Source organism: Lissotriton vulgaris, chromosome 6 (genome assembly GCF_964263255.1).
Source record: "Lissotriton vulgaris chromosome 6, aLisVul1.2, whole genome shotgun sequence".
NCBI classification, from domain to species: domain Eukaryota; kingdom Metazoa; phylum Chordata; class Amphibia; order Caudata; family Salamandridae; genus Lissotriton; species Lissotriton vulgaris.
This window is the reverse complement of record NC_141694.1, coordinates 509,634,584-509,661,279: the sequence shown is the minus strand read 5'-3', so window position 1 is coordinate 509,661,279 and position 26,696 is coordinate 509,634,584. Positions and strand designations below refer to the sequence as shown.

At 42.7% G+C, this 26,696-nt stretch overlaps 1 protein-coding gene across 2 annotated transcripts in view; it reads left to right on the top strand.

The window, feature by feature from the left end:
* The window catches only part of COL12A1 (collagen type XII alpha 1 chain), a 358,581-nt gene that overhangs the window by 171,760 nt on the left and 160,125 nt on the right, over positions 1–26,696 (top strand). For both annotated transcript variants that reach the window (XM_086926511.1, XM_086926512.1), the window contains 4 exons: positions 8,997–9,139; positions 10,934–11,066; positions 12,718–12,738; positions 16,028–16,170. In XM_086926511.1, the coding sequence (XP_086782637.1) occupies positions 8,997–9,139; positions 10,934–11,066; positions 12,718–12,738; positions 16,028–16,170 (440 nt within the window). The remainder of the gene's footprint in view (positions 1–8,996; positions 9,140–10,933; positions 11,067–12,717; positions 12,739–16,027; positions 16,171–26,696) is intronic.

Genomic DNA, 26,696 nt, shown 5'->3' with positions numbered 1-26,696 from the left:
AACATCTAGCCTTGCTAGTCCAGTCCTTCCAGTTTCCTGGTTACTGGTTTCACGCCGGTGTAATCATAGGATGTCATCTTAGGCCCTTGTTGTTCCATACCAACTCACATAATCGTCCCAAACCGAGCTACGAGGATCTTCCTTGAGACCAGTATCCATTTTACATATGGTTTTAACTGCCTGGAGCTAGTTGACATCCTTTGAAGTAGGTTTGATCCACAGGGCTGTAGTTTCAGATTGTACAGCAGGCGCAGGCAGTCAGAGTGCAGGGCCTGGTTGGTGCAATAATCTGAGCATGGACCCTTCTTCTTAAGGTTCAAGCAGCAGATCTGAGTGGCACTGCCCCTCTCAGATACTTATTCAGTGTTCTCTGGGGTCAAGCAGGAGGGCACTCCTGTCCAATGAGGTGCAGGGCAACACCCCAGAGCATAACCGCTTCCTCCAAAGTGAGGCACAATGATCTCCCAAAAGCACTATTTCTCCAAAATTCAATTTGAAAGAATTTTCAGCAGGGAGAAGAGGTGGATAAACCCACCTTCAGGATGGCTAATCTCCATAGTTTCTCCCCCTTGCATCTGCTCCTTCCTTCCGTTAATCCCAGCATCTGGCTGGGTTCAAAGAGGACAGTTGTAAATGAAACTAATGACATCTACCTGTCTCCTCCTTCCATTGAAGGAGATTGTTTATGACACCTTCCCCTGCTTTGGCATTTCTGTGTAGCAAAACCCTGCCCTCACAGAAGAGCTGGCTAACCCTAGGAGCTCTTTTGTCACCTCATCAAAAGAGCCTGGCAAATCCACTTAACTCTGACAGATCACTGGAAGGATGAATTTTGGCTTACAGACAAAAAAGTCTTATAACTTCTTCTCTGTACATTTTAGGAGAAATTTAACAGTACCATATTGTTGGATTTATCAATACCATTTTAGGAAGTCCTTAAATGCCATGTTTGTGATTTTCCTAGAAGGAATTATTAGGTAATAACTTCTTGCCATGTTAACCCTTGTGGCATGGGATTTGCCATGGGAAAAATGACTTTTGCCATTTTAAGAAAACCAGGGTTCATACAAACGAAAACCAGGGCTCATAAAAACATAAACTGCCATGCCCTATTATATTTAAAGATAGTTTTAATGCCCTGCCCAATTATGTACTAGGGCCTTATAATGGAGGTCATGCCAATCCTAGGGGATACTCTAACCTATAGTGTACCCTAGTGTCTGTTGATGTTTTCACTGTATTCTAAGTATGCTGACAGCATAGCACTGGCCCTGGGACTGTTTAGGTAAAGCCCAAGGTAAGTCAGACTACATTACCACAAGTACCAGTCAGCAAAACAGTGGGGGTGCCCAGGGCACAGGATGACTTTGCAACAAATAAAGATATCTGTTTTTTTAAAAAGCCCTTCCCAAAATGCGGATGTCAGAACTCTGCTGGGATGGAAGATCTTGGGTTTTTCGTCGTGTATTTTACAGCTCCATTGTGAAGGGATTTATGAAAAAGACATGCTAATTTTGGTGATAGAAATTTGACTAGTGATATCAGCTTTGACACCACAGAAAGGACTTCCTTAAGAGGGACACGTTGTGTTTTGTGATATTTATTATGAGGTGATTGAAAGACACCAAGGACTGAATGTCTTTGAATGCCTTTGAGGTTCTGAAAACGTAAATATTAGAGATAGAAGTTTTCAGACATAGTTCAGTGTATACGTGGCATGATATATTCAAATGCTGTAAAAAGCAGAGCTTAGTGGTTTCATGCAAAAGATTGGAAAGTGCTGGGAGAGAAGAGTGCATTAAGGTATTCCTTGGCTAAATGGAGACTGGTTGACTAGATTATTGCCTTGGTACCATGACCCCACTATGATACAAAAAATAAAAAAATAAAACAACTCACAACAAACAAGCATTGGAAATGCAATAGGTCTCCCATTAGTAAAGTTTGAGCTATTGGTATTGTAAATGACACTTTTTTTATTTATGTGTTGGTTTTGAAAGTAGCAAAATTAATAGCTTTGCCAGTTACAATGTCAATAGTTATAACTTTTGCAAATGTGACACCTATAGCATTTGTAATGCAATGTGTGTTGTATTTACCCCCCACGCACCAAACAAAAATTATTAATAATCCGCCCCTTACTGACCCCCACCAGAGAAAAACAGACGTAAGTCACTCCCCGTCGTAAAGGCGCCAATAGTCACGGTGCATCAGCAAGGCGCGGGGGTAGGTGAGGAGACAGGAAACGGCGGGCGGAGGGTATGAGGGGAGGACGAGGTGCCCAATGAAGGGCGAGGGTGAAGTGGAATGATCTGTGGAGGAAGGGGGTGGCAGGAAATATTCACAGAGTGCGCGAAAGGAGGAAGAAGGCGCTGCGAGGGGATGGGTGGAAGAGACGACAGTGACTTCAAGAGGAGGAAAAAGTGGAAAAAGAAAGAGAGGGCTGAGGCAGGAAGAGGCGAGCAGAGGGCTAGCTTTCAGTGCACAGCTGATGCAGTGACACTCGGATTAGCGTTTAGTGGTGAGCACAAGAAGGAAATCTAATTATAAGACGTAGAAAAAATCCATGGACGCTACCTGAATTGCTAATGCCACGCTTAGCACTCATAATTTTCTAAACTCAAAAGCAGAAGGGACGAGTTTTAGATGGATGAACTCCTCCATATAGGTATCTCCAAACAATTTAGTAAAAACATATACACATCACAGAGCTATGGCAGTCCTAGAAAGTCCTAAGCCGGCGGTGGACATGGGGTAAGTATTTAGTGCGGCCAAGATATGGGGAGCCTCCAAGTATCCTGCCCCTTGCGCTGGAATCCTAATGCTGTGCAGTAATAATTAAACTACAGGGGCAGGTCCAAAAACTCGCTAACCAACTCTGTAATGGCCAACACAAAGTGAGGAACAAAAAATCATAACTTGAAACTTATCCACGCTGCAATTGCAATCTCCCAATGTTCACTGATATATGCCTATGTATACTTACTCTAACTAAGTGTCTATAATAAATGTGTACAGGGCCAAGCAGCGCACAACCTTTTCTTCCACTCGTATCGAGTGGGTCAATTACCGATATCCAAATATGAATGGCAAGGAATACACATGTCTAAATCCATTACTACTAAGGGCAGACAGTCATCTTAAGACTTGCTTAGCCAAAGAGGCTGCACCTACAACACTTCACCTCGTGGAAACGCTCCTTACCTCGTGTGCAAGCTGTATACAGGGCCCCCGAGATCAGCTTTGTCAGACATGGCTCCATGGGCCAGCCCACTGAAATACCCGGAACAATGAGGCAATAAGCTCCATAGATGTACAAGTGACGCTTAGCTGTACTCCTAAAGATATTATCATCATGGTGGCCATCTTTGAAAAGGTGAAAACCGAGACAAACTCCAGCACTGTCTTCAAAAGCGGGAGAAAGCGTAAATAATAATAAACCGGGAGATCTGCAGCCTCCTAGCCTGGAGAACGGGAAGACGGAGGGCATTTCTGTGGAGAGGGGGGAGGAGAAATGCGACACGGCGGGCAGGGGAGGGGGCGGAGAGGGGAGAGGGAACAGACGGAGGGAAGGCAGATAAGGGGAGGGGGGAGGAGAAAAGCGACACGGCGGGCAGGGGAGGGGGCGGAGCGGGGGCCTGGAGTGCGAGGGGTTTGAACATAAGGCTGGGGAGTTGCAAAGACCGTAACACGGCGGGCAGGGGAGGGGGCGGAGCGGGGAGAGGGGAGAGGTGCGACACGGCAGGCAGGGGAGGAGAGTAGGAGGAGGAGGGGGGAGGAGAGTAGAGGAGGCACGGCCTAGCGGCCGTGCAATCAAGAAGTGAGGGGGCGGAGCTGGGGGAGGCAGTGAGAGAGAGAGTAGGCAAGGCAGGCGGCTGGGGGCATGTGCACGCGCTTTTAAGCTCAATGCGCATGCGCATTGAGCTTAAATTTCTCGTGCACTGCAAGGAATCGCCACGATTCCTTGCAAGTTGGTTAAAGAGTGGATAAGCCCCCATAGTCTCGCAAGCTCGATGCGCATGCGCATCGACAGGCGAGACCTAAAAAGGCTCAAAGTAGAGTCATATCCTCAATAAAGCTACACAATCCTTTTTGCTATCGAAAATATATCTTTCTTTTCTTCATTCAAATACACATAAATCAATAGATTTTTAATATAATTGACATGGAAAAACCATTTATTATAAGTCCATACCATTCATAATATTCATACTGTTAAAAATGGGGTCTCTGGTTGGTAGTGGTTTGCCCCCTTTCAAAGTAGAGACCCCCAATCCTAGTCAGAGTAAGTGGCACAGTAAGTTTATCTGTGCTCAATCTCAGGTAGATTGGCTCAGAGCTGTCTGGCTAAACTAAAGAGGTGATGTGTAAAGTATTTGAGCATACACACAGTAACACAGTCATGCACCACACAAGTACTCCACACCAGTTTAGAAAAGTAACATTTATCCACCAACCTCCCAGGAACCTCTGCCCTTGACACCTTACAGGAACCTCTGCTCTGCACACCTCACCCTTGCTAAGATACTACGCATCTGCCTCTCTGGAGGAGGCTCCTTCTCCCGCCAAGTCCTGGAACACCCTCCCCCTTCCACCTCCCCATTTGCCCTTGTTGACCCACTTCAGGAGGGGACTCAAGACCTGGCTCTTCGAATTATACTTGCAGCAGGGTGCCTGGGTGACAAGCTGTGCAGTATAAATACCGCGTGATTGAATGATTGATTGAAAAATAGCCAATATTTAAGTGATTAAACAAGACCAAAATAAAAAAAATCAAGCATATACAAATCAAAATATAAGCTTTTCAATATTGAATGCCGTTCTATCGCTTTGAAACACAATAGCCCCATTTGGGGCTATAGTGATGTGCTTGACAAAGTATAATCTGAAAGTTTGGGGGCTGACCGTGAGGTGGGGTGGGCCGGCTACAGAGTCGTACAGACCTTGGTTACAGTACTTTGTAAACAATGTAAAAACAAAGATGCTGCAAGGCTGCACAGAGGCGAGGTATCGCAAAGGCTGATGTTATATCGGTTCCTTACTGTCGGTGATGGTCGTAGGCACCACGGTGCTCGGGACCAGTGTTGCACAACGGAGTTGGTGTGTTACTGAAGCAAATGAGTCACTGGTTCCTTTAGGTGGTGCAGAGTCGTTGATCTGGTAACACCTGGGACGTTGCAAGGCACATGGGAGGTGAGGTGGCATTGGCTGCAAAGCATTAGATCTTCTGGGTCGATGAAGTGTGAGAGTCAAGCCACGAAGCATCAACTTTGCGGTGTTGATGTCATACCATGGGTCTACAGGTACTGTGGTGGAGTTAGAGCCAGGCGTCACTGACTTCAGTGACATGGTGCTCAAGACTCCCAGTATGGTGGGTCTTCAGAGGCGATGCAGCAGCGTCAAGTCCTGCATTGTCAGTCATTGGGTTTAGCAGGGACCATGGCTTGGTGTTGAAGTGCTGCGCCAGTTACAAAGAGGTGCCTGAAGATGATGTATGGATCTTCTTCTTTTTAGCACAGCAACTCACTTCAGAGGGCCCAGGAACTGGACTTGACACCACTTGTCAGAGTAGGGCTCTCAGCAGAAAGGTCCAGGTGCTGCAGGTGAAGTCTTTGATGGCCCGAGACTTCCAACAGGAGGCAAGCTCAACTCAAGCCCTTGATCAACCTTAGAAAGCAGAGAGCAATGACCAGTTCTCTCACTCCCAAGACAGAAGCAGTAGGCAGCAGGCCAACACAGCAAAGCAAGCAGCAAAGTGCCAGTCCCTCCAGGCAGCACAACAGCTCTTCTTCATGACAGAATGTCCTAAGTCCAGAAGTGTTCTGGGTATATGGTGTATATGCCCAGTTTAGCTTTTGAAGTCGGTAGCCTTCAAAGAAAGGTCTTTGTAGTGCACAAAATATTGCCCTTCCTGGCTCTGGCTCCAGACATACTACAGGGTGGTAGGCAGCTTTTCATGAGGGGATTGGCACAGCTCTGTTCGACGAGAAAGTGTCAACTCCTCCCACCACTCTAGCTCAGGAAAACCCATCAGCCTGGTGATTGCCTATCAGGATATGCAAGGTACACCTCAGCTCCCTTTGTGTGTGACTGTCTAGAGTGAATTAACAAAGCTCAACTCTAATCCAACCCTGACGTGTATTCTTGGGACAGGCAGAGGAACAGTATGGTTGAAGTAAGAAACTATCAACTTTCTAAAAGAGACAATTTCAGACCTGCAATTTAAAAACCAACTTCACTAAAAGATGTTTTTTAAATTATGAGCCCAGAGACACCAAACTCAAATTTTCTATCAGCTCCTTGGAAGATACACTTGTCAAGTGTTACAAGGTAGCTCCAATGCTAACCTATGGGAGCGATATGCCTTGCTGTAGTGGAAAACATATTTAGCCATTTTTCACTACCAGGACATGTAAAACTCATAAGTACTTGTCCTACTTTTTAAATACATTGCATCCTGCCATGGGGCTACCTAAGGCCTGCTTTAGGGGTGCCTTACATGTAGTATAAGGGAAAGTTTGGGCCTGGCAAGTAGGTGCACTTGCCAGGTCGAAATTGTAGTTTAAAAAAACAGCACACAAAGGCTCTGCAGTGACAGGCTTGAGACAGGTTTAAAGGGCTGGTGGGTGGCACAATCAGCCCACTAGTAGCATTTGATTTACAGTCCCTGGGCACAAACAGTGCACAGTACTACGGACTTCTTAGTAAATCAATATGCCAATCATGGAGAAACCAAATGCAATTGCAATTTAGACAAAGAGCATATACACTGTAGTTCTGGTCAGCAGTGGTAAAGTGCCCAACGTCCTAAAACAAGCAAAAAACGAAGTTCAGCACACAGTGAAAAACAGGAGACCAGAAGCAAAAAGACGGGGAAACCCTGCCAAAAGATGCCAGGTCTAACACATGCCATGATTAAAAGTTATATCCTCATGCAAACATTGTGCAACACCATATTTTTCACAAGAGAACCCAAATAAGTCTCTTCAATTTATATAAAATAGTTAAAAAGACATAGTAATTTACAAATAATACAAACTAACTATAGACTGTACCAACCTTTCACATTCACTGATGTTTTTTCAAAGGAGTTAGTTGACTTAGTTATCAAACACCAATGATAAGTCACTGAGAGCAAAGAGGCAAGAGTCACCATTATCATGATTGCATAGTTCATTGACAATTAAATGAAGCATAGTTGTCTCAATGCTGCAGCCTATTCTGAGGCCATGCTGTGGTTCATCAAATAAGTCATTCTCCGACATAAATTGTTTGAGGTGAGATGAACATGGTTTTCTATTGCTTTAGCCAAACAAGGTAGGCTCAAAACTGGACAAAGGTTAAGTCTCCCATCACCAGCAGTGGCTGGCACAGATCGGGTGTGGAGGGTCAGCGGCAGGGGAGGGGGGCAGCAGGTTAAATTAAAAAAAATCTTTAACTTACCTGCTTACTGCTTGCCTCCTGGTCGCATATGTCCTCCTCCCGCCAGCAGGAACAGGAAGCAGCCTGGAAGCACCCAGGCTCCCCTAAGCCAATCGCAACGCTGCAATACAGTGTTGTAATTGGTGTAAGTACTGTGGCTCAGTGCTCAGAAGGGGCATGGGAGCCTGGGCATGTTCTCCACTCAGGCTATAATGCAGCCTGGGTGGAAAAGAGGGAAAGTGCGCATGACTGGTTTGGGCAGTCCGAGAGTGCCAGCCAAAAAGTCAATGCTCACTTGAGAGTGGGGGAAAACCACTCCTTGGATGCTCTGTAAACCCAACCCCGCCGCGCCTTGTAGTCTCAAAGCTGCCTCGCAAAAAGCAAAACAATTAAATGATAATAACTGAGTTATTATCATTTTATTTTTTTCTTATATTCCTGGAAAAAACAGTGCGGCGACACTCCTTCGCCTTAGCGGAGGAGCTGCCACTGTCCACCTCTGCACTTGCTTGCTTAATAAAGGGCCAAACTGGGCAATCTTAGACAGCCAAGGACCTCCCCTTCACACCATAACGTGTTGATAATGAAAGTCCAGTATGGGATGAAGGGGGTGCTCTTGTCTTTTAATATAGTAGGAGAGGTGAGTGGACAAAATGCAAGAATGCACTGTAGTTAGTGTTATCTCATTGAATGTTGTCCATACATCAAAACATTTTTGAATAGGTAAATTGTGAGCCTGGATTTTGGCCAGTTTTGTAGAGAGGTGTTGGTCTCACATGACCCCGTAAACCAACATAAATGCACTTATTATTTAGGCCTGGAAGGATTTTCAACTAAGCCAAAGCAATGGGAAAAGTTCTGGTGATTTCACCTGGCTCTCTGATGCAGAATTATCAATAATTACACGATTACTCCTGCTTGCATAATTCTGGGGAGAAAATCCTACCAGGAGAGCACATTTAGTAAGCATGAGTGGCTGCGCACGCTAGCTAAATGTGTTCTGCCTTACATTGCACTATTTCTTAGAGCAAAGATACATCCTCATGTCCATTTTGGACGAGAGGGTGCATTTTGTGTTAAGAAAATAGCTCTAAATGCTGGGAGTAAGAGGGAAACATTCTACCCCACGAGCACATTTAGTGAGTGGCCGCTCCCGCTTGCTCATTGTGTTCTGCTGCATTTAGCGCTATTTTTAGCACAAAAATGCATCCTTGCTTCCATTATGGATGCGAGGGGCCCTTTGTGCTAAGAAATAGCACTTCACGCAGAATTACTCTTCTTGCATAATTCCATACACATATAATCTCGTGAAACTCATGGGTAATTCCGCATGATTATTCCACACACAATAATGTTTTATTCCCACTCTCAATATTATTTACTTTTAGCTGTTCCTATTATTTTTTTGTACAGAGATCAAACCTGCAGATTATTAAAATTGCCACAAAATATTAACGAAAATTCTCCAGTGCCTGTCTCCTTTAAATGGTTAGATATGGGATCTTGGTTTTCTTCTTTCCTCGGTGAGCTGTTCACAATCCTCCTTATGTTGTTTAAATGTTTCTTCCTATTAGACCCTGTTCCAGCACCACAGAATCTAAGGTTCTCTGAAGTAACAATGAACAGTTTCCGGGGAACATGGGACCATGGTGCACCAGACGTGGCTCTGTACAGGATATCATGGGAACCCGTTGGCAACGCGCAAAAGAAACTTGATGTATGAAAGTTGTCTTTCTTATTACTTTCAAGGCACAGTAAGAAATTAGATTTTTCAGTAACTAGAAGTGGATTTTAGTGTAACAAGTAGTTATTACTTCACCAGATTTGTATCTCGATCAAAGCCCCCTGTTTGACTTGGCAAATTAGTTATGTTATGTTAGGGACTTTATAGAGTGCTTGGTTACTCCAAATGGAGTGTCCCCATGCTGAGATTCCACCACTGGGGGCCTGTTTGCCCTGCTCTGGGTTACGTTCAGTGTAGCCTACCTAGTCTGAGGCGCTCATTTTTGCCTAAAAAAAGCCAGGTCTTCTGTTTTTTAGGAACTGAACCTCTGATGGCTCCATTCTGAGATCCAAACGCATAGAATTCCTGTGTCTGGCAGCACGAAAACCGAAAGTGCTACCTCCCAGACTTATTGTATTGACTCTAGGGATCACAGTCATCGCTGTCCCAGAGGACCTTAGGTGTCTGTTCGGAAGGTAGGATTTAATCCAAGAAAAGAAGTAGCGTCGACCTTTCTGATTCAGAAATTTATAGCAAAAGCAAAGTGCATTAAAGGATACTCTATGCTTGATAGGGAGTTAATGGAGTTGACTAGTCCTGTACTTATAGGGGAGTATTGTAGAACATTCAGTAGCTATGCCTTGCACCTTAAATTTCCTATACTCCTCTGTATTATCGCCCAGGGAATATGTCAATCATGTAAGGCCATTGACAATACCCCATGTAGTATTTTTTTGTTGTTGTCAATATGTGAGGCAAGCTCTGATGGCAGACACTCCTCGCTTGTACCTCCTTGTAAATGGCTGTGCCTGCTGCCACCTCAACCCAGGCTTTTCATTGACTGTCTGTGATGACAGCATTATTCTTGCATTTGGGCACCAGCAAAGACTAGTTCTCTGAAGTGACCAACACTCATAAAATATGGCCCAACGCTGGCTTTAGCACTGGTGGCACCCGGTGTGAAAACCTTTTTTCGTGCCCCCGGCCTACTCCTCAGATTCCCTCACTACCACCTAGCAAAAGGGCACCTTATCTATCCATAGCCCCTCTCTTGCATACATTTAATTTATTTTAAAGCGCTGGTAAATGCTGGCTTTACTAATCCAGTCAGCTTTCCATGTCTAAATAAAATACAGAGTTGTTCTTTGCAGCAGGCATATTAACCATCTGCGCTACTTTATGGTGAGTCAAAACTGTCCCTAGACAAAACTCGGATCTATCTCTCTAGCAGGATCAGATGCTTTTAAATCATAAGTTATTGCTAAACACAGCGTCCCCACTGACGTCAGCGCTCCCCTCCAGGTTGTCGCCCAATGCGGCTGCACCAGTCGCGCTGCCCTAAAGCTATCCCTGCTATGGACCACCTTTCTGCAGGTCGTGATACAGACTTCTGGCACAGACCGTGCAAAATGCTCTTTTGGATGAAGACAAACATAGACTTAAAACCAGTGATTGTGAATATGTGCCATCGATTTACGAGCCTCACACTTGGAGCCCTCTTTTTCACGCGTTCACTGCTGAACGACAGGGTTCTGCTCAAAGAAAAGATTATAATCGGCCTAAAACAAGTAAAATGTCCCAGTTAAGTTGTAGGATTGTCCCCGTTATGTTGTAGGATTGAGGGGGAAGGGCTCTCGCTAAAATCAACATCGATTGAACGGAAATCACTTTTGAATGCTGCAGTTCAATTGATAATTCTAATGAATTAACAGGTAGCAGTTTCATGCAACGATTCTAATAGAAATAAACAATTGACCTTCCTAAATGTGCTACTTTGCTTTTTCTCAGACGATTGTTGACGGTGATAAAAATAGTATGGTTTTTGAAAACCTGGATTCCGACACGTCCTACCTGGTTGCTGTTACTGCAATCTATCCTGATGAGTCAGAAAGCGAAGATCTTACTGGCACGGAGAGAACATGTGAGTATTAATTCACTGGGTGGCATAATCTTGCTAGACAAGAGAGTAATAAAATGCAAGATTTCTATTTATCAGTGCAGATCAGATAGATCTTTTGGTATATTTTTCTAAAATGATATTCCTGACCACCAAATACAAATGGGTGCTCATTATTTATTTATTTATTTATTTATTTCCTTACGGAGTCACCCATCCGGGTATCAACGCACTGTACATATAGCAAACAGGTCATGAAAAAACCAAGTGTAGGGAGCAATGCAAAACAAAAACAGATACAGTAAACCACAGCGAAACGGAATAATTCTGCAAAACAGATTTTACACCATCAAAAATTAAGTTATGCATTGTTTACCAAGAGTTCTGTTTGAAACAATCAAGTGCACCTTTTTACGTTTCATGAAAGTTTCCTTTACAAAGAGCAGGCGTGCTCTTCTGTGGGCTGGTTGTACTGTGAGACTATTTCAGGTGTGCAGAATCAGCAAACCTGGAAGAAAAGCGTATATAGGGTAACCTATTCTGGAAAAAGTTTCTTTATGAATCTAGGGGGCATATTATCAAGAACAGGCAATACAATTATTGCCGCTTTATCGGCAGGAAACTGCCGCTAAAGTGGCGAAAATGGGCTTGATAATAGGTCCTTGTGCATTCCCATAGCAGCCCAGGTTAACACCAGAACCTGGTATGCGATGGGAATTCACAAGGACATATTATCAAGCCCATTATCGCTGCTTTAGCGGCAGTTTCCTGCCGATAAAGCGGCCATAATTTTATCGCCTGTTCTTGATACTTCCTTAATTTCTTTCAAATGAATAGAATTCCTTAGATTTCAAATCCATCCTGTTGGAGACCCTTCACGCCGAACAAATTCCGTGCAGTCTTTTTTTTCTCCAGGATCTCTCAGATTCCCTTTTAATGCAAGAATTTCCTCCATTTACATATGTCCACTTTCTCCCGCCCACTCTCTCTTTGTTTCTCTTTCTTCATTACTCATCTTAACCCATTGTGAACCCCCTTACTCGTTCAACTGTTTACTCCTGCCGACTCCCTACTACTACTGCCAAGATACCCCTAGTGCCTCTGACACTTCTTGTATCCTCATACCGCTATCCCAGGTTTTATAATTGCACATCATTTACCCCTAATTATAGCCTCAGACTGCTACCCCTAACCTATCTCCCCAGTTCGTCCCTATTCTGTACAGCCTCAGCATTACCTATGTTATATCCTTGTTTATGTACGCACTTGGCACTTCTGTAGACATGGAAATGGCGGTTCCTCTCCACATAAAGAGAAATTCTATTATTTGCTAATAGTAATTAGGAAACAGCAAAGTCGATTTTCTCTTGCAGAAGTGTTTATGACAAGTTACGCAGATCGCTTTATTGAGTTGAATCCTATGTGCTTGTAGTGTTTCTTCTGAAAACAAGCATCCCTAAAATAGTAGTTATTGGCATACCCAATACATATGTTCATTGCCATTGCTGTGTGCTCACTAGGTGAGTCTCTCAAAGAGGAAATAGAATTGGGCTACTCTGTTGTATTATCATTGTCTTTTGCACGTTTCCTCTTAGGGTTTTTGTCATTTAAAATATTAGAGCGGCACGCATTCTCAGAATATTGATCAAACGTTTCTATTATTTTTTTTCCACAGTACCAGCGACTACAACTCCAGGTGAGAACTTGACATAGAAACACCCTTTAAAGCGTCTGTTACCTTTTGCACCCTGGAATCACCCATAAGATTTAATTCAACTGTTTGCTGAACGCATGGCTGAGCCAAAGCATGTAACATTTATAGATGTATTTAATTACATGCTTTGCCTTAGAAAACTTGCTGTGTAATAATATTTCATAATAACACGTTATCTGAAGGTACGATATTAATGTGATAAACAGGTATTTAGTTTAGACCATCAGGGGGATATATCACATTGCCTCATTTCCAGAATGGCAATACATTTCTCAGTTGCTAGTTTCTATCTCTATATTTTAAAATCTCTTAGCACTAAACATCACTGCTGCCTCACCCACATGATACACAACCAAAACCCAACTACACCCTCATCACAGCTCACTCCATGCCATTATGCCTCACTCCAACTTCCTTCAGTAAGGGTTTGAATTTGATCTGTAGTGACAATATTTCTCCTGTATCCTACACCTAGTAGAGTGTGCTATCAAAGCTGGTAATTATGCTTTCCCGGTGTGTGGTGTGTGGTGTGTGGTGTTGCTGTCTTGGGAACCATATGAAAAACATTCAAGGGGAAATATCAGGTATTTGTGTCTCTCCTTTTCAGAACACACAATATTGATAATGAGAAGATGAGAAATGAATTGCATCTCACTTCTTCCATTCACTCTGGCTTGGCCAGAGATATCCTACTTTAGAGAAAACCAATCGAAGAGCTCTTCCCTTCTCCCTCGCATCTTTATTATATGTCCATAAGCACAACTGTTCATTGAATGTGGACACTTAAGTAAATAATCCTGAAGGCGCTTCTAACCTTGATGGTTCTTTGTAGAGTTATCTCTCAGTAGTGTGTCTGTAATCGGGGTGACTGAGCAGTGTCTCAGACTATGATAGCAACAAAGCACAATGTTTTGACAAGAATAGAACTTAATCTTGAATACTAAAAGAGGATACACTCTCGGCGGAAAACAAATCATTTCTGAATACCATCCAAATAGTCTAGTTAACTATTTTGGTATCAAAAGCGCCGCACCTCTTTGCCTTCTAGATTGGAAGATACACGGGCAACATATATGTATTAAGAACAAGAGATATATCAAATAAGGTGCAGCACTTTTGATACCACAATAGTGTACAAAATTAGAACCGGCACAGAGATATTACCAAGCGACTTGCCAGGAATAAAGCCCTGATGAAGTCGAGGGGAACACCCCCATCGACAAAATACTTGTTGGCTAAAGGCTGGCTAAAGGCTGAATGAAGTTTGAAAATGAATAAACCAATAAATATTGATTGCATTTGTATTGAAATAACCTAATTAATGGTATTTGGTACAACAAGTGTGTGCTCAGGGATAAGGCTGAATATTATTAGGATTTTATGATGAGGTCCTGTTTGGGGGGCTGTCCTCCCTTTGAGTACCTACAGAGTACACTACGAAGACACATACATACATAATATACAGTGAGTGCCCAATCAGTTACTCACCTCAAATGTACCCCTTCAGACTCTAAACCATCCAAATAGGCACATAAAATAAACAATGCAATCCAAATTTTCATTCCACTGCATATTGTGCATAATGCCCTATTTCCCCATCAACATCGTACCCACAAGGTGTATGGGTTAACGATGAACTCTCTGCAGTCAAACAAATAAATCAAAGAGATATATAATGGGGGAACCGGGCAAATGTGCTTTATGTAGATCTTTGGAGCTCTGTTCTTTGGCATATATATTTCACCACTGATCACATTGCTCAGAGACCTTGGGCTCCATGAACATGCTAATGCGTAATACACCAAGATATATTCAGTTCATGATGTGGGCTATATAAAATATGATTTGTTACTTTTGCTGTGTACATTTTAAGCATTTATTATTTTTCTGTGACTCGTAGCCAACCATTTTGGGAAAGTGAACTTTTTGGTAACAGAGCTAAAGCTATGTGATAAATAAATGTTTAATGGGTAGGAAACTCAAAACAGTTTGCCATTTGGAAGGGATTGTGCTTATTTTATATTCAAGTTATATGCATACAATATAATATTTTTTCACAAACATTTAGCTTTCAGTACCTTACAATGGCACAATTTTGCTCTAGGATAAAAATGGCCTGGTCAGACCACTAGTATCTTGCTCTCACTCCAACACCTAGCTTACCCAGAAGGAGTGTTGACATGGGGATCGTGCACAAAGAGTTTTTCTTGCTGCACATGTATGAATTAAATTTGAGGCAACATTAGTCAGGACCAGATTTAAAATCCTCTCCTTACCCACTAATACCTGTCAAAGTTTCTCCATGTTATTCTCCACCAGATATTTGGCCAGTGTGTCTCTAGCTGCTCGTTTCTCCCTGGTTATCATTTATTTCTGGTCATAACATCATCAAGATTACTTGGATGGTGTTTCACTTTGTGCTTGAATAATCCTGAAAATCACAGTGTGCTGAATCAGAACCTCCATAACCTTAGGATACCCTTGATGGATCTACAACCCATCACATACACCAGCCAAAGGCAAATAAAATCCCACTTGACCAAAATACAAGAGTTTTGACATACCAAATTATAAAGATGATTACGTTTGCAGTGTGTATCAATAGAGTAAGCTTCATTTAACGTAACACTCATCACATTCACCTTGGTGTGTTCCCAAAGACTATGTACATTATGGAGTGCCCTACCATCTACAGTCCTGATGACCCCTAACCGTATGCCTGTCAACAAAAAGTTAAACTCTTCCCCTACAAACACAAGCCTTGTACATTATGTATTTTTCGTCTAATGTACAATCATAATGTTATCCAACCCAAAGCCAATTCATTGTCCTCTTAGTCTCACCTCAGTTGCACGTAATTGAACAGCACATGCGTTTATGAGGAATTTCTCAAACAATACCATTTATTTCACATATTCCCTGCCTTTTCCTTTTCATATTTCTTCATATTTGCCAAGATACTTTTTTTCAATATCTCTCTTCTTTCTTTCCTTACATACTAGTTACCCTACTATCGTATATTTTTCATTTTTTCAACATGCGTTCCTGTGTTCTTCCTTCCATTTCTTTACTTTGTCCTTCTGTCCTTTCCTTTTCCCTCCTTCCATTCCTCTCGCTCTTCCACGTGTACCTCTCCGCCGCCTTACTTATTTTTTCAAAGCCCAATCCTTGTTTTATTCCATATATTCAGATTCAGTTTTATCATTAAATGCATGTTTATGTCTTTATCTGAATTTTGTGACACCAATTCTTTTCATTAACTTTATTATAGTTCCAAAGAGTGGACCACGTAACCTGCAAGTGTATGATGCAACATCCAGTAGTTTGACTGTGAAGTGGGATCATGCCACTGGTCGGGTGCAGAGATACAACATTGCTTACCAACCTTCAGTGGGTGTCGGGCCAGAACTAACGGTAATACATGTTAACATGCTTAACTTCATAGAGATTTAACTATTGGAATGATATTTCTTGGGGTAACCGCTACCTAAACAAATCTCGACATTGCACAATGTTCAAATCTTATGTGTACATATCTCTGGGCAATAGTTTTCACAACAATTAACACAATGTGCATGCTAATTCAATTGAGGCGCAAATAGTGAACCTAATTTTGTACCCAGTTTAGCATCATCATATTAACACTTGAGAAGCTTATGATGCATTTGTCTCCTTTACTCACCTTAAGCAGGGTCTTTTGACACTGGTGTCCTAAGCATGATTTTAGACTAGAGACATATTAGGAAGATTTCTGAAGGAATTATGTTTTTATAGACCAAAACCACAAACAGTAAGAAAGAGAGGGAAACTGATTGTTTCTTTGGACTCTACCATGTGCTTTAACATAGCCATTTTATATCTAGCTCACTGTGCTAGATTACAATTGTAATTTATGAACTGCACAGTAACAAAAGAATCTCTGTGACAAAAGCAGTAACCCACTGAGCTATGCAAATAAAATATTGTTCTTTGTTATGCAAGGCAGACATTCTTTGCAGCAGGCATATTAACCCTCTGCACTACCAATGATGAGTCAAAACTGCCACTAGGCAAAACTCTAATCTCTCTCCAGCAGTTACATTAATCACCAAAGTTAACCTGACACTTTTATTGGTGCCTGAAAACTGCTGAATATACAAGGAACTTTGCTGTGCTTTTAAAACTGTTGCACTGCTATAAAACTGTCCCCCCATTAACAAAATCGGCCCCCACTCTTCCACCCTCGCAGGGAAACACCCATTGCTTGGTCTGGGCTTGCCCAAGATATCACAGCTGCCTCGTGGAGCAGGCTCCATGTGCTCCTGGGAAGGTGCAGGAGAATTATAGGCAACAAAGTGTCAACTTTGCTAAAGCTGCTCACTGCAATAAGTTACATTAATTTCGACTTGAGGTTCAAATCGGGCTTAATGTAACAAGTTGTTTGATACCTTGAAGTGCTCCCTTTGGTTGCACCGTATAGTGGTTAGTACAACTGAGGGGGTCAGTGTGTTACCCTTACTATCCATTTGGGTGACTAAGTCTTTCCAAAGTAAAAACGATTGTTTTTCGTTTCTTACTGTCAGGACATGTAAAGTACAAGTCCTGTCTGTGTCATTTGTTGCTTTTAGGGCTTGTTAGGCCTACCAGAGGGGTGACTTACACACATATCCACAGGAAAAGGTGACTTTGCCATAGCTTTCAATGGCAAAGTCAGGCTAGCAGGGCTCAACAGCTTTACCAGCCTGCAGTGGCGGACTGGGGGACTTGTTTTACTTGGGTGACCTCCAGGGTGGCATAGTCAATGCTTCAAGACCTAGGGGAACCACTTTAACTTACATGCCCTGGGCACCAAGGTGCTATTTATTAGAGACTCATGGGTAAGTTAGATATCTCCAGTTGGGTACAGCCAATTCGACATACACTTTAAGGTCAGGGCACTGACACAGGCATCAGTGTGCTCTCAGAGTTGAAGAAACAGTTGAAAAACTTAGGAGTGGCCATACAAAAAGAGGCATTTCCTTACAAATAGGATAAAGGGACACAAAAGCACCAAATACACCAGTTATCAGGTGGGGAAAAGACACTTTGAATTTTTCCTGTAGAGGTTTACATTAAATTTAAGCAACATCTAGCCTTCCACCTATATGATACACAGTTGCATGGAGTATTTTCACGAGGCATGTGCATTACATGTTTTTCTACAAATGAGCCTTAGCCCAGTACTAATAAAAGACAAGAACATTTACCAAGTACAATGCAAACTTCTCAATTTTGCCCTGTGGTTTTGTCTAGCTGAACTCTACTCATATGTTTTGAAATAAACAACGGAGTTTAGCCAGGGCTGTTCTGCTGATTTCTAACCTCATCATTCCAAAATTATTATTCTCTAGAGGTTATTAAAACCATCTCTACTCAAAATATAACAAAAGCATTTGTAATATTTTAAGATCAGAAAGAGTGTGAAACCTTTGGACAACAAACATTAATTTAAAAATAAAACCGTGAATAGTAATTGACAAGTAATTTACTCTATGTTCAATCGCCAAAATGTTTATAAAAATACCGTGCAGCAGACCACAGGAAAAACATGGAGCCCCACAAACTCCCAAAGGCATTCCTTTTTGGATAGAAGGTGACGCGCACTCATGTTTGAAAGACCTGATTATTTTTACATAGTGAACTAAAATATAGGCAAACAGAAAGCCATGTCCTTCTCTGCAAGTCACATTCTAACGGTTGAAAAAACCCAGATTGCAACCTCTGGATCCGATTTCTTACACAAAATAGTATTTTATCACAAAAGGCAGCCATTTCAGTGACTGTCACAAATTCTGGCTATGGAGTTAGGTGGGCCTGTTCTCTTTCGTTCTTTGCTCCGAGCATTTCAGCCTGAGTTTTATATCTAGAAAAGATGCATGATATTACATCAATGTTATGTTTGTTCACCATGTTGAACTTCCTATCCAGCAAGGAATTTCATCTTGTTATCATAAAAGATATATGGACTGGCGTTTGAAATAACATTTGTATGACCAGATTGTAGTCATAAAATCCTATTGTTGCTGAATACACCTTTTGGCGATAATCACCCACGACATCATCTAACAAACAACACCAGTGGATTTTTAATTTTCAATATTATCCTATTGATGAGGCTGCTTCAAATGCACATCGAAGACATTTGAAGAGGATCTCTCCCATATACTATTGAATTTGCAACACTCAAATCTATGGGCAAAGGAATACTCTGCAGAGAAAGGGTGCAACTGCTGTTTGGGCGGAGATTAGGGACAAATATCTTATAGCAGTCGGAGCTAATCCTTTTTTCATTGGGTGAGGCTTTTCTTGGAACAAGCATATCTTCACATGCCAGCCAACCGTCATGCATTTTTGGTATTTAAATCCAGAATTGGCGCAAAGTTGTACAGTAAAGGATGAGAGAGAGAGTTTCTCAAGGACTGGCATCTGAATATATTGGTCTTGCACGTTTAGAAGATTTAGAAGAGTCCTATACCATAGTGCCCACCTGAGTCCAAATGAAATGATTGCACCAAGTTTGTTAGGTTCATGTATATGACACTGTGACATTGTGCAGGACCGACATAGTATTTGTAGATACATGTCTCCCCTTTCTAATATTACTTCTCACGCTCAGCCTTCAGGGGGAGGCTTGCAATGTGTGGAACATTTGGAAGTGTTTCTGTTTCTAAGCCAGCCCTTGAAGAGCTTTCAGTTGAGTGAGTGCCTTATATTGCCTATGATGCAAAGTGAATCACTTTTAGGTGCTGATTGCATGTCAAAACTCATGTTTCTGTAAACCACAAACAAGCTTTCCGTCCTTTCATCATCTTTAAAGAACTGAAGAGGATTCAAACAGTTAGTGAGACGGGACACATGCTGGGACTTGACAGCTGGAAATGGCATTTTCAGCATTCCAAATGCTGCTCATAATTACTGTGCAGAGCCTTCCAAGACCAGAAAAGATATTCCCTCCCAAATTGACTTATGACAGCCTTTGCAGCATGGGTTCACTCAAATTAAAACATGTAGTTAGGTTCTGGTCCTTTATTACCCTCAACACGATCTTTTATTTTTAAACTCGAGATTTTTGGAGACAAGAAGCTGTTTGCTTATCCCAGAAATGTTTATAGACACTAAGATCATGCATACAGTGAAAATATGGTTGAATGGAGTAGAGTTGGGGGACTGTTGTGTAGAAAAGGTTGCGCTTACACAAGTTTTCGTTAAAGATATATATTTATTTAATTAAATATATATTTAATTAAATAAACTGCAAAAATACCATTATTTTATTATTATTTTTAGAATTTGATATCGACTGACCCTATTACGAAGAAGCAACTAATCACTTACAGATAAAGGACCCGATTCACAGAGTTTTTACTGTGAATTTCTTAGATTTTACATACCTCTCTTCTGAAATCCAGGTGTAAGCCCAGCAGATACCAGACCAGGTTACACCTACTCATTGCAAACTCTTAAGGCAATGTGCCCAATATGTTAAATGCAGTGAGAGTAACTCAAACCTGAATGGCTTCAACTGAAATGCTATTGTGTGCCCAGCGCATTATGTGTATGTGTGTGTGAAGGTGGGAGGGTATGTTGGGTAAGTGTGCGCACCTATGTAATGCCTACATATTTTCAAGATTTCAGAAGTGACAGAACTCTTATTAGACAGGTTACGTTTTCTTCTATGATTTTATGCAGCAAAGGAATGTCAGAGTTATAATGATGTTCAAATAAACATGGGTACTGCTTGTTGCAGGAAAGATAATGACCTTAGAGGGATGGCAATGTTCTCACATTGAGCAGAAAAGGTTCACAATAATATTAATGTGCAACAAAATAGTTTATTTTCAAGAAATCCACAACTTCCTAAAATAGGTTATATTTAGCATCATGGCTTCCTAAGGAAAAGAGGCCTAAATATAGACCCCATAATATGGTGTGCCAAATGTTGGACTCAAAGACACCATTGACAGAGATAGTTTTCATGAAAGTAGCTGGTTCAAAAGATGCTTTATATTGATACCACATGTTTTCATTTATAAACTGCAGATAGGGTTCCTGAAACCATTGCCACTCAAAGCCAGGTGGCAACACACAAAAGCCCAATCCCATTTTTTACACCCAAGTTGTCGAGAAGTGTAGAAACTCATACTGGCCTTTTGAGTAAGAATATGGCTGAGAGCAGCATCATCTTGCATACTTGGCTCCTCTAATGCAGCATTACCAGTAAGTATGCATTGGAACTGGAAGGGGGGCAGTGGAGCACTGGACCACTGAATCAGTGTCCCCGCTACTAGTTTTTCAGTGGAAAGTCACAAATGTTTGACTTCTTTCTATCCCATTTGATAAAAGAGACTACAAGTATTCTAAGAGGATCAACAAAAGAAGCAGCATACTGACCAATGACTGTATGTTCGAGGCATATGAGCTGCAGATTACAGACTGTGCATAGATCGCCACCTAGTGTTGGGCCCGGATGTTTGCAGTTTGTTTTTGTCCTCAAAAGTCTTTGGAAGTCACGGGATAGGTGATTGCTCCTTTGGACCACATTGCGCATGGGCATCGGATCCATTCTCAGACAGTTTTTTTCCGCCACCGGGCTCGGATGTGTTTCCTGCGCTCTGTGTTGGAACCGATTTTCCTTCGGCACGCAATCCTCAACTACTCCGACGGTATTCTTCCGAACGTGTTTCCAATCGACGCTACTCTTCAACTCCGAATTCTTCGATTCCGGTCATCGACGAGGCCTTCGGGCCTACCCAGACCTCATCTTCCAGCTCATGGAAAGGACACCATTTAAAAAATGTCCTCAATGTGGGTCGAAGTTTCCCCACACTGATCTCCATGAGGTGTGCAACCTTTGCCTCTCACCGGAGCACGAGGCCAGAGACGGTTCTGCATGTGCCTCTTTCCGCTTCAAGATGACGATTCAGGACCGACGAGCTCAAAGAACAATGGCTCGCTCGTCAGCTTCCATCCCGGACGACATCTTCGAAGAGGGTGTCGTCGTCCCAGAACAACTGCAAGAACATGGTGTTGACAGCAACTCCGAGGCCGAAGATTCAGATGTCGAGGACATCACTCCAGCGCAGAGGGTCGTATGTAAGAACATCGACCCCGACCCTTCCTCGACACCTTCCAAAAAGGCTTCGGTCACACCCTCGCATTTGGGCCCGGGTGCACACTGAGAGACTGCTTCCCATGCACCGCCTTCGAGCCCGGCAAAGAAGCCTAATAAACCTTTAGGCGACTTGGGCTCGAGTCAGCCTACCCCTGGCGCCGGAGCACACCTACCAGCGCCAAAAAAGAAGCCATCTTCTTCGTTCCCGCCAGCTACTTCCACATCTAAGCACTCGGCGTCGAAGACTGGCACCGGCTCCTCTGCACCTAAACCACAAGAAATTACCAGTCAAAGCACCCGACTCCCACACTTCGGAGCCAAAAAAGACCTCGGAACCAAAAAAAACCCTCGGAACCGAAAAAAGATTTACAGAGGGAAAGGCCTCGGAACCGAAAAAACCTTCAGAGACGAAAAAGACAAATGTTCCATCAACCAAAGACACTGTCAAGGAACATGTTTCGAAGCCAAGAGATGCTCACAGCTCTGTGGCCAAAAAAACACCAGCACCGAAGGATCTACCCTCTACAGAGGCCCTTTTCCGCCCAGACCCTACGTAAAAGACTGTATTTAAAGATCCTAAGACTGGTCTAATGACTCTTATATGTAAGAAAAGACCACTAGATGCACCTGCACCTGCACCGGCTCCTCATCCTAAGAAGAAGGACATTACAACATCTCCTCTAAGGATACCTTCTCCTCCTCCTCCTCCTTCCCCTCCATCTGACATTCCCTCACCACATCCTCCCCTACTACATCACTCCCCTCTACCACCTGCTACTCCGTTACCAGATGATGATGAGGACACTTCTAATGACACAGGGGAGGGCGTAGACAGTGGGCCACCAGATAATTCTACTCCTCCTGTCTCACCTGACCCTTGGAATGACTATAGCACCCCAGATGTCACTAACGTCCCACAAGAAGACGTATATCCCTCCAGGCCTTCCCCACCAGAATACACTATGGGATTTAACCAACTTGTACATAGGGCTGCCCAATATCATGGGGTTGACCTACATACTACCCCAGTGGAGGAAGACTTCTTAATGGATACCTTTGACAATACACAAATATCCATCTCAACTTTACCTATGTTTAAAGGGGTTATTAAGCACGCATCAGAAGTCTTCAGAGATCCAGTTAGGGCTTGAATCATCAACCCCCTAATCAAAAAAAAGTATAAAGCTGCCCCTTCTGATCCAGCATACATTAAAGGCCCTGCACTATTAGACTCCCTTGTAATCTCCAACGCACGCAAGAGAGTAAGTGAGACTCCCCCACCAGATAAAAGTCTAAGCTCCTTGACGCATCAGGAAAAAGAACAGCGTCACAGGCTGCAAACATTTGGCGTATTGCCAATACTCAGGCATTACTTGCAAGATACGATAGGATACATTATGATGAATTAGAATCCATAATGCAGCACCTTCCAGATAAATATAAAAATAGGGCAAATGAGCATACAAGAGGGCAAAAAAAATACATCTATTCGCTGTGCTCTAGATGCAGCTGATACTGCTTCAAGGGCAATTAATACCAGTGTCCTCTTAGGTAGACATTTCAGGTTTTAAACCTGAAGTACAAAGCGCCATCCTCAACCAACCATTTAATGAGCAACACTTATTTGGGCCTAATGTTGACTTATCCCTCGAAAAAATGAAAATAGATACGGCACAGCAAAATCTATGGGAGCCTTGCAGTCGCAAGCTCCCAGACGTTCTTTTTGTCGCTCCTCTTACAGAGGCACCAACAGGGGATACTCCTCAGATACTCGCTCTACCTCTTAAAAAGCCCCTACCCAATCCACCTATGGCAGAGGCTACCAAAGAGGAGGTTACAGGGGTAAAAATAACAAAGGCAGAGGCAAAAATAATAACTCCTGCTATGTCTCCACCCCCACCCAATGACTTTCCCCAACTTCCCCCACCACTTTCCACTCCAGTTGGGGGAAGACTACAGCAATTCCTTCCTGCCTAGATCAACATCAGACAGGTGGGTGCAACAAATAATTCAGTCAGGTTACTGTCTAGAACTAACATCTACCCCCCGAACATACCACCCAAACAGTGACCAATGTCACAAGAACATTTAGTTCTACTAAGACAAGAGGTAACATCTCTTCTACAAAAAAGTCCAATAAAGTTAGTCCATTGCATCAATAAAACAAGGGAGTTTATTCCCTGTAAATTCTTATCCCAAAAAAGGACGGCTCTCTCAGGCCACTAAACCTGTACATACAATCGGACCACTTCCACGTGGTCACGTTTCAGCAGGTCCTTCCTCTTATGTTACAAAACAACTTCCTTGCTACACTAGATCCCAAGGACGCCTATTTCCACATTCTTATTCACACAGCTAACAGAAAGTATCTCAGACTTGTACTAGACGGTCAGCACTATCAATTCAAAGTACTCCCATTCGGAGCCACAACAGCACCAAGAGTGTTTACCAAGTGCCTAGCAGTAGTAGCAGCACATTTACGAAGACAGCACATTCATGTCTTCCCATATCTAGACGACTGGCTCATAAAAACCGGCTCACACAGTCAGTGTGTACAACACACTAAAACCACCATCCAATTACTCCACGACTTGGCGTTCACAATAAACCACACCAAGTCTCACCTACAACCGTCCCACGTACAACAATATCTCAGTGCCACAATAAACACCTCAATAGCGCTCGCTTATCCATGTCCTGCCAGGTTAACAAATATGCAAGCCCTACTAACAAAATTCCAACCGCAACACTCTCTTCCAGCTCTAGTGTTCATGCAACTAATAGGGATGATGGCTTCTTGCATATTCATAGTACCTCATGCAAGGCTGCAAATACGTCATATTCAAGATTACTTAGCACGTCAATGGAACCAGGCTCAAGGTCAATTAACAGCCCTAGTGTTGGTAGACGGTCAAACTCACCGCTCTCTGCGATGGTGGAGCACCAAAAACCTTTCCAAGGGCCGACCGTTCCTAGAGCCAGTCCATCAAATAGTCATAACAACGGACGCATCACTCTACGGCTGGGGAGCTCACCTACTGCAGCACACCATGCAGGGCAGGTGGACACCACAACAAAAGTCACTCCACATCAATCACCTGGAGTTACTAGCCATCTTTCTAGCCCTAAAATCATTTCAACAGCAAATATCAGGCAAAGCTGTCTTAGTCCGCACAGACAACATGACAGCTTTGTATTACATCAACAAACACGGGGGGGACACTCTCTGCAATTCTCTCAGTTATCGCAGCAGATTTGGAGATGGGCCATACCACTAAAAAAATTCTCTTAGCCCAACATGTTCCTGGAGCACAAAACTCCATAGCCGATCTGTTAAGCCGTCAAACTCAACAGATTCATGAGTGAGAACTTCTTTCACAAGTTCTTCAACCATTCTTTCAGATGTGGGGACAACCTCAGATAGACCTCTTCGCTACCCACGAAAACGCAAAATGCCCAAGCTTCGCCGCCAGATAGCCACACCCGCTGTCCAAAGGCAATGCGATATAGATGAACTGGTCCGGCAAATTTGCTTACGCTTTTCCACCTCTAGCACTACTTCCATTAGTGGTACCCAAACTACAACAGCATTCCCTCACACTCATTCTGGTAGCTCCACCTTGGGCCAGACAACCGTGGTACACCACACTGCTGCAACTTTCTGTGGTACCACACCAAAAGCTGTACCTGTCTTCACGCTTAATAACCCAGAACCATGGAGAGATCAGACACCCGGACCCAGCTCAGCTCAACCTGGCAATCTGGCTCCTGAAATCATAGAGTTTGGGTACCTTAACCTTCCCCCTGAATGTATGAACGTTATTAAAGAAGCTAGACGTCCCACCACTAGTGCATGTTATGCAGCCAAGTGGAAACGTTTTGTAATATAGTGTCAAAGCAACCAAACCAATCCATTAGATGTGTCTATTCAATACATCATAGGATACTTACTATACCTCCAAAAATGTAACTTAGCATACACGTCTATTAGGCTGCACCTTGCTGCCATTACAGCATACCTACAAAATAGACAACATCTATCACTTTTTAGAGTTCCTGCCATAAAGGCTTTTAAGGAGGGCCTCAAAAGAATAATTTCACCTAGAACACCACCTTGCCCAGTGTGGAATTTGAACATTGTTCTTACAAGGTTAATGGGACCTCCATTTGAACCTTTACATAAATGTGAACTGCAATTCTTAACTTGGAAAGTTGCTTTCCTAGTAGCTGTTACTTCTCTCCGAAGACTTAGTGAGATACAAGCATTTACTATTCAAGAACCTTTTCTGCAAATGCACCACAATAGAGTTGTTTTACGAACTAATCCTAAATTCTTCCAAAAGTAATTTCACCCTTTCACCTCAATCAATCTGTAGAGCTGCCTGTATTCTTCTCGCAGCCACAAACAGTAGCAGAAAGAGCTCTTCATAGCCTAGATGTCAAAAGAGCATTACTTTACTATATTGAAAGAACACAACCTTTTCGCAAAACAAAACAGATTTTTGTGTCTTTTTCACCACCACACAAAGGCAAGCCTATCTCAAAATCAGGGATAGCTAGGTGGATTGTCAAATGCATACAAATTTGTTATCATAAAGCTAAACGTATGCTATCTGTTCCTCCTAAAGCCCATTCTACAAGAAAGGTAGGGGCTTCAATGGCATTTTTAGGGAACATTCCCTTAGATGACATATGCAAAGCAGCTACATGGTCTACAATGCACACTTTCACAAAACACTATTGTGTAGATGTGCAAACTAAACAACAAGCTACTGTGGGCCAAGCTGTACTCAAAACACTGTTTCAAACT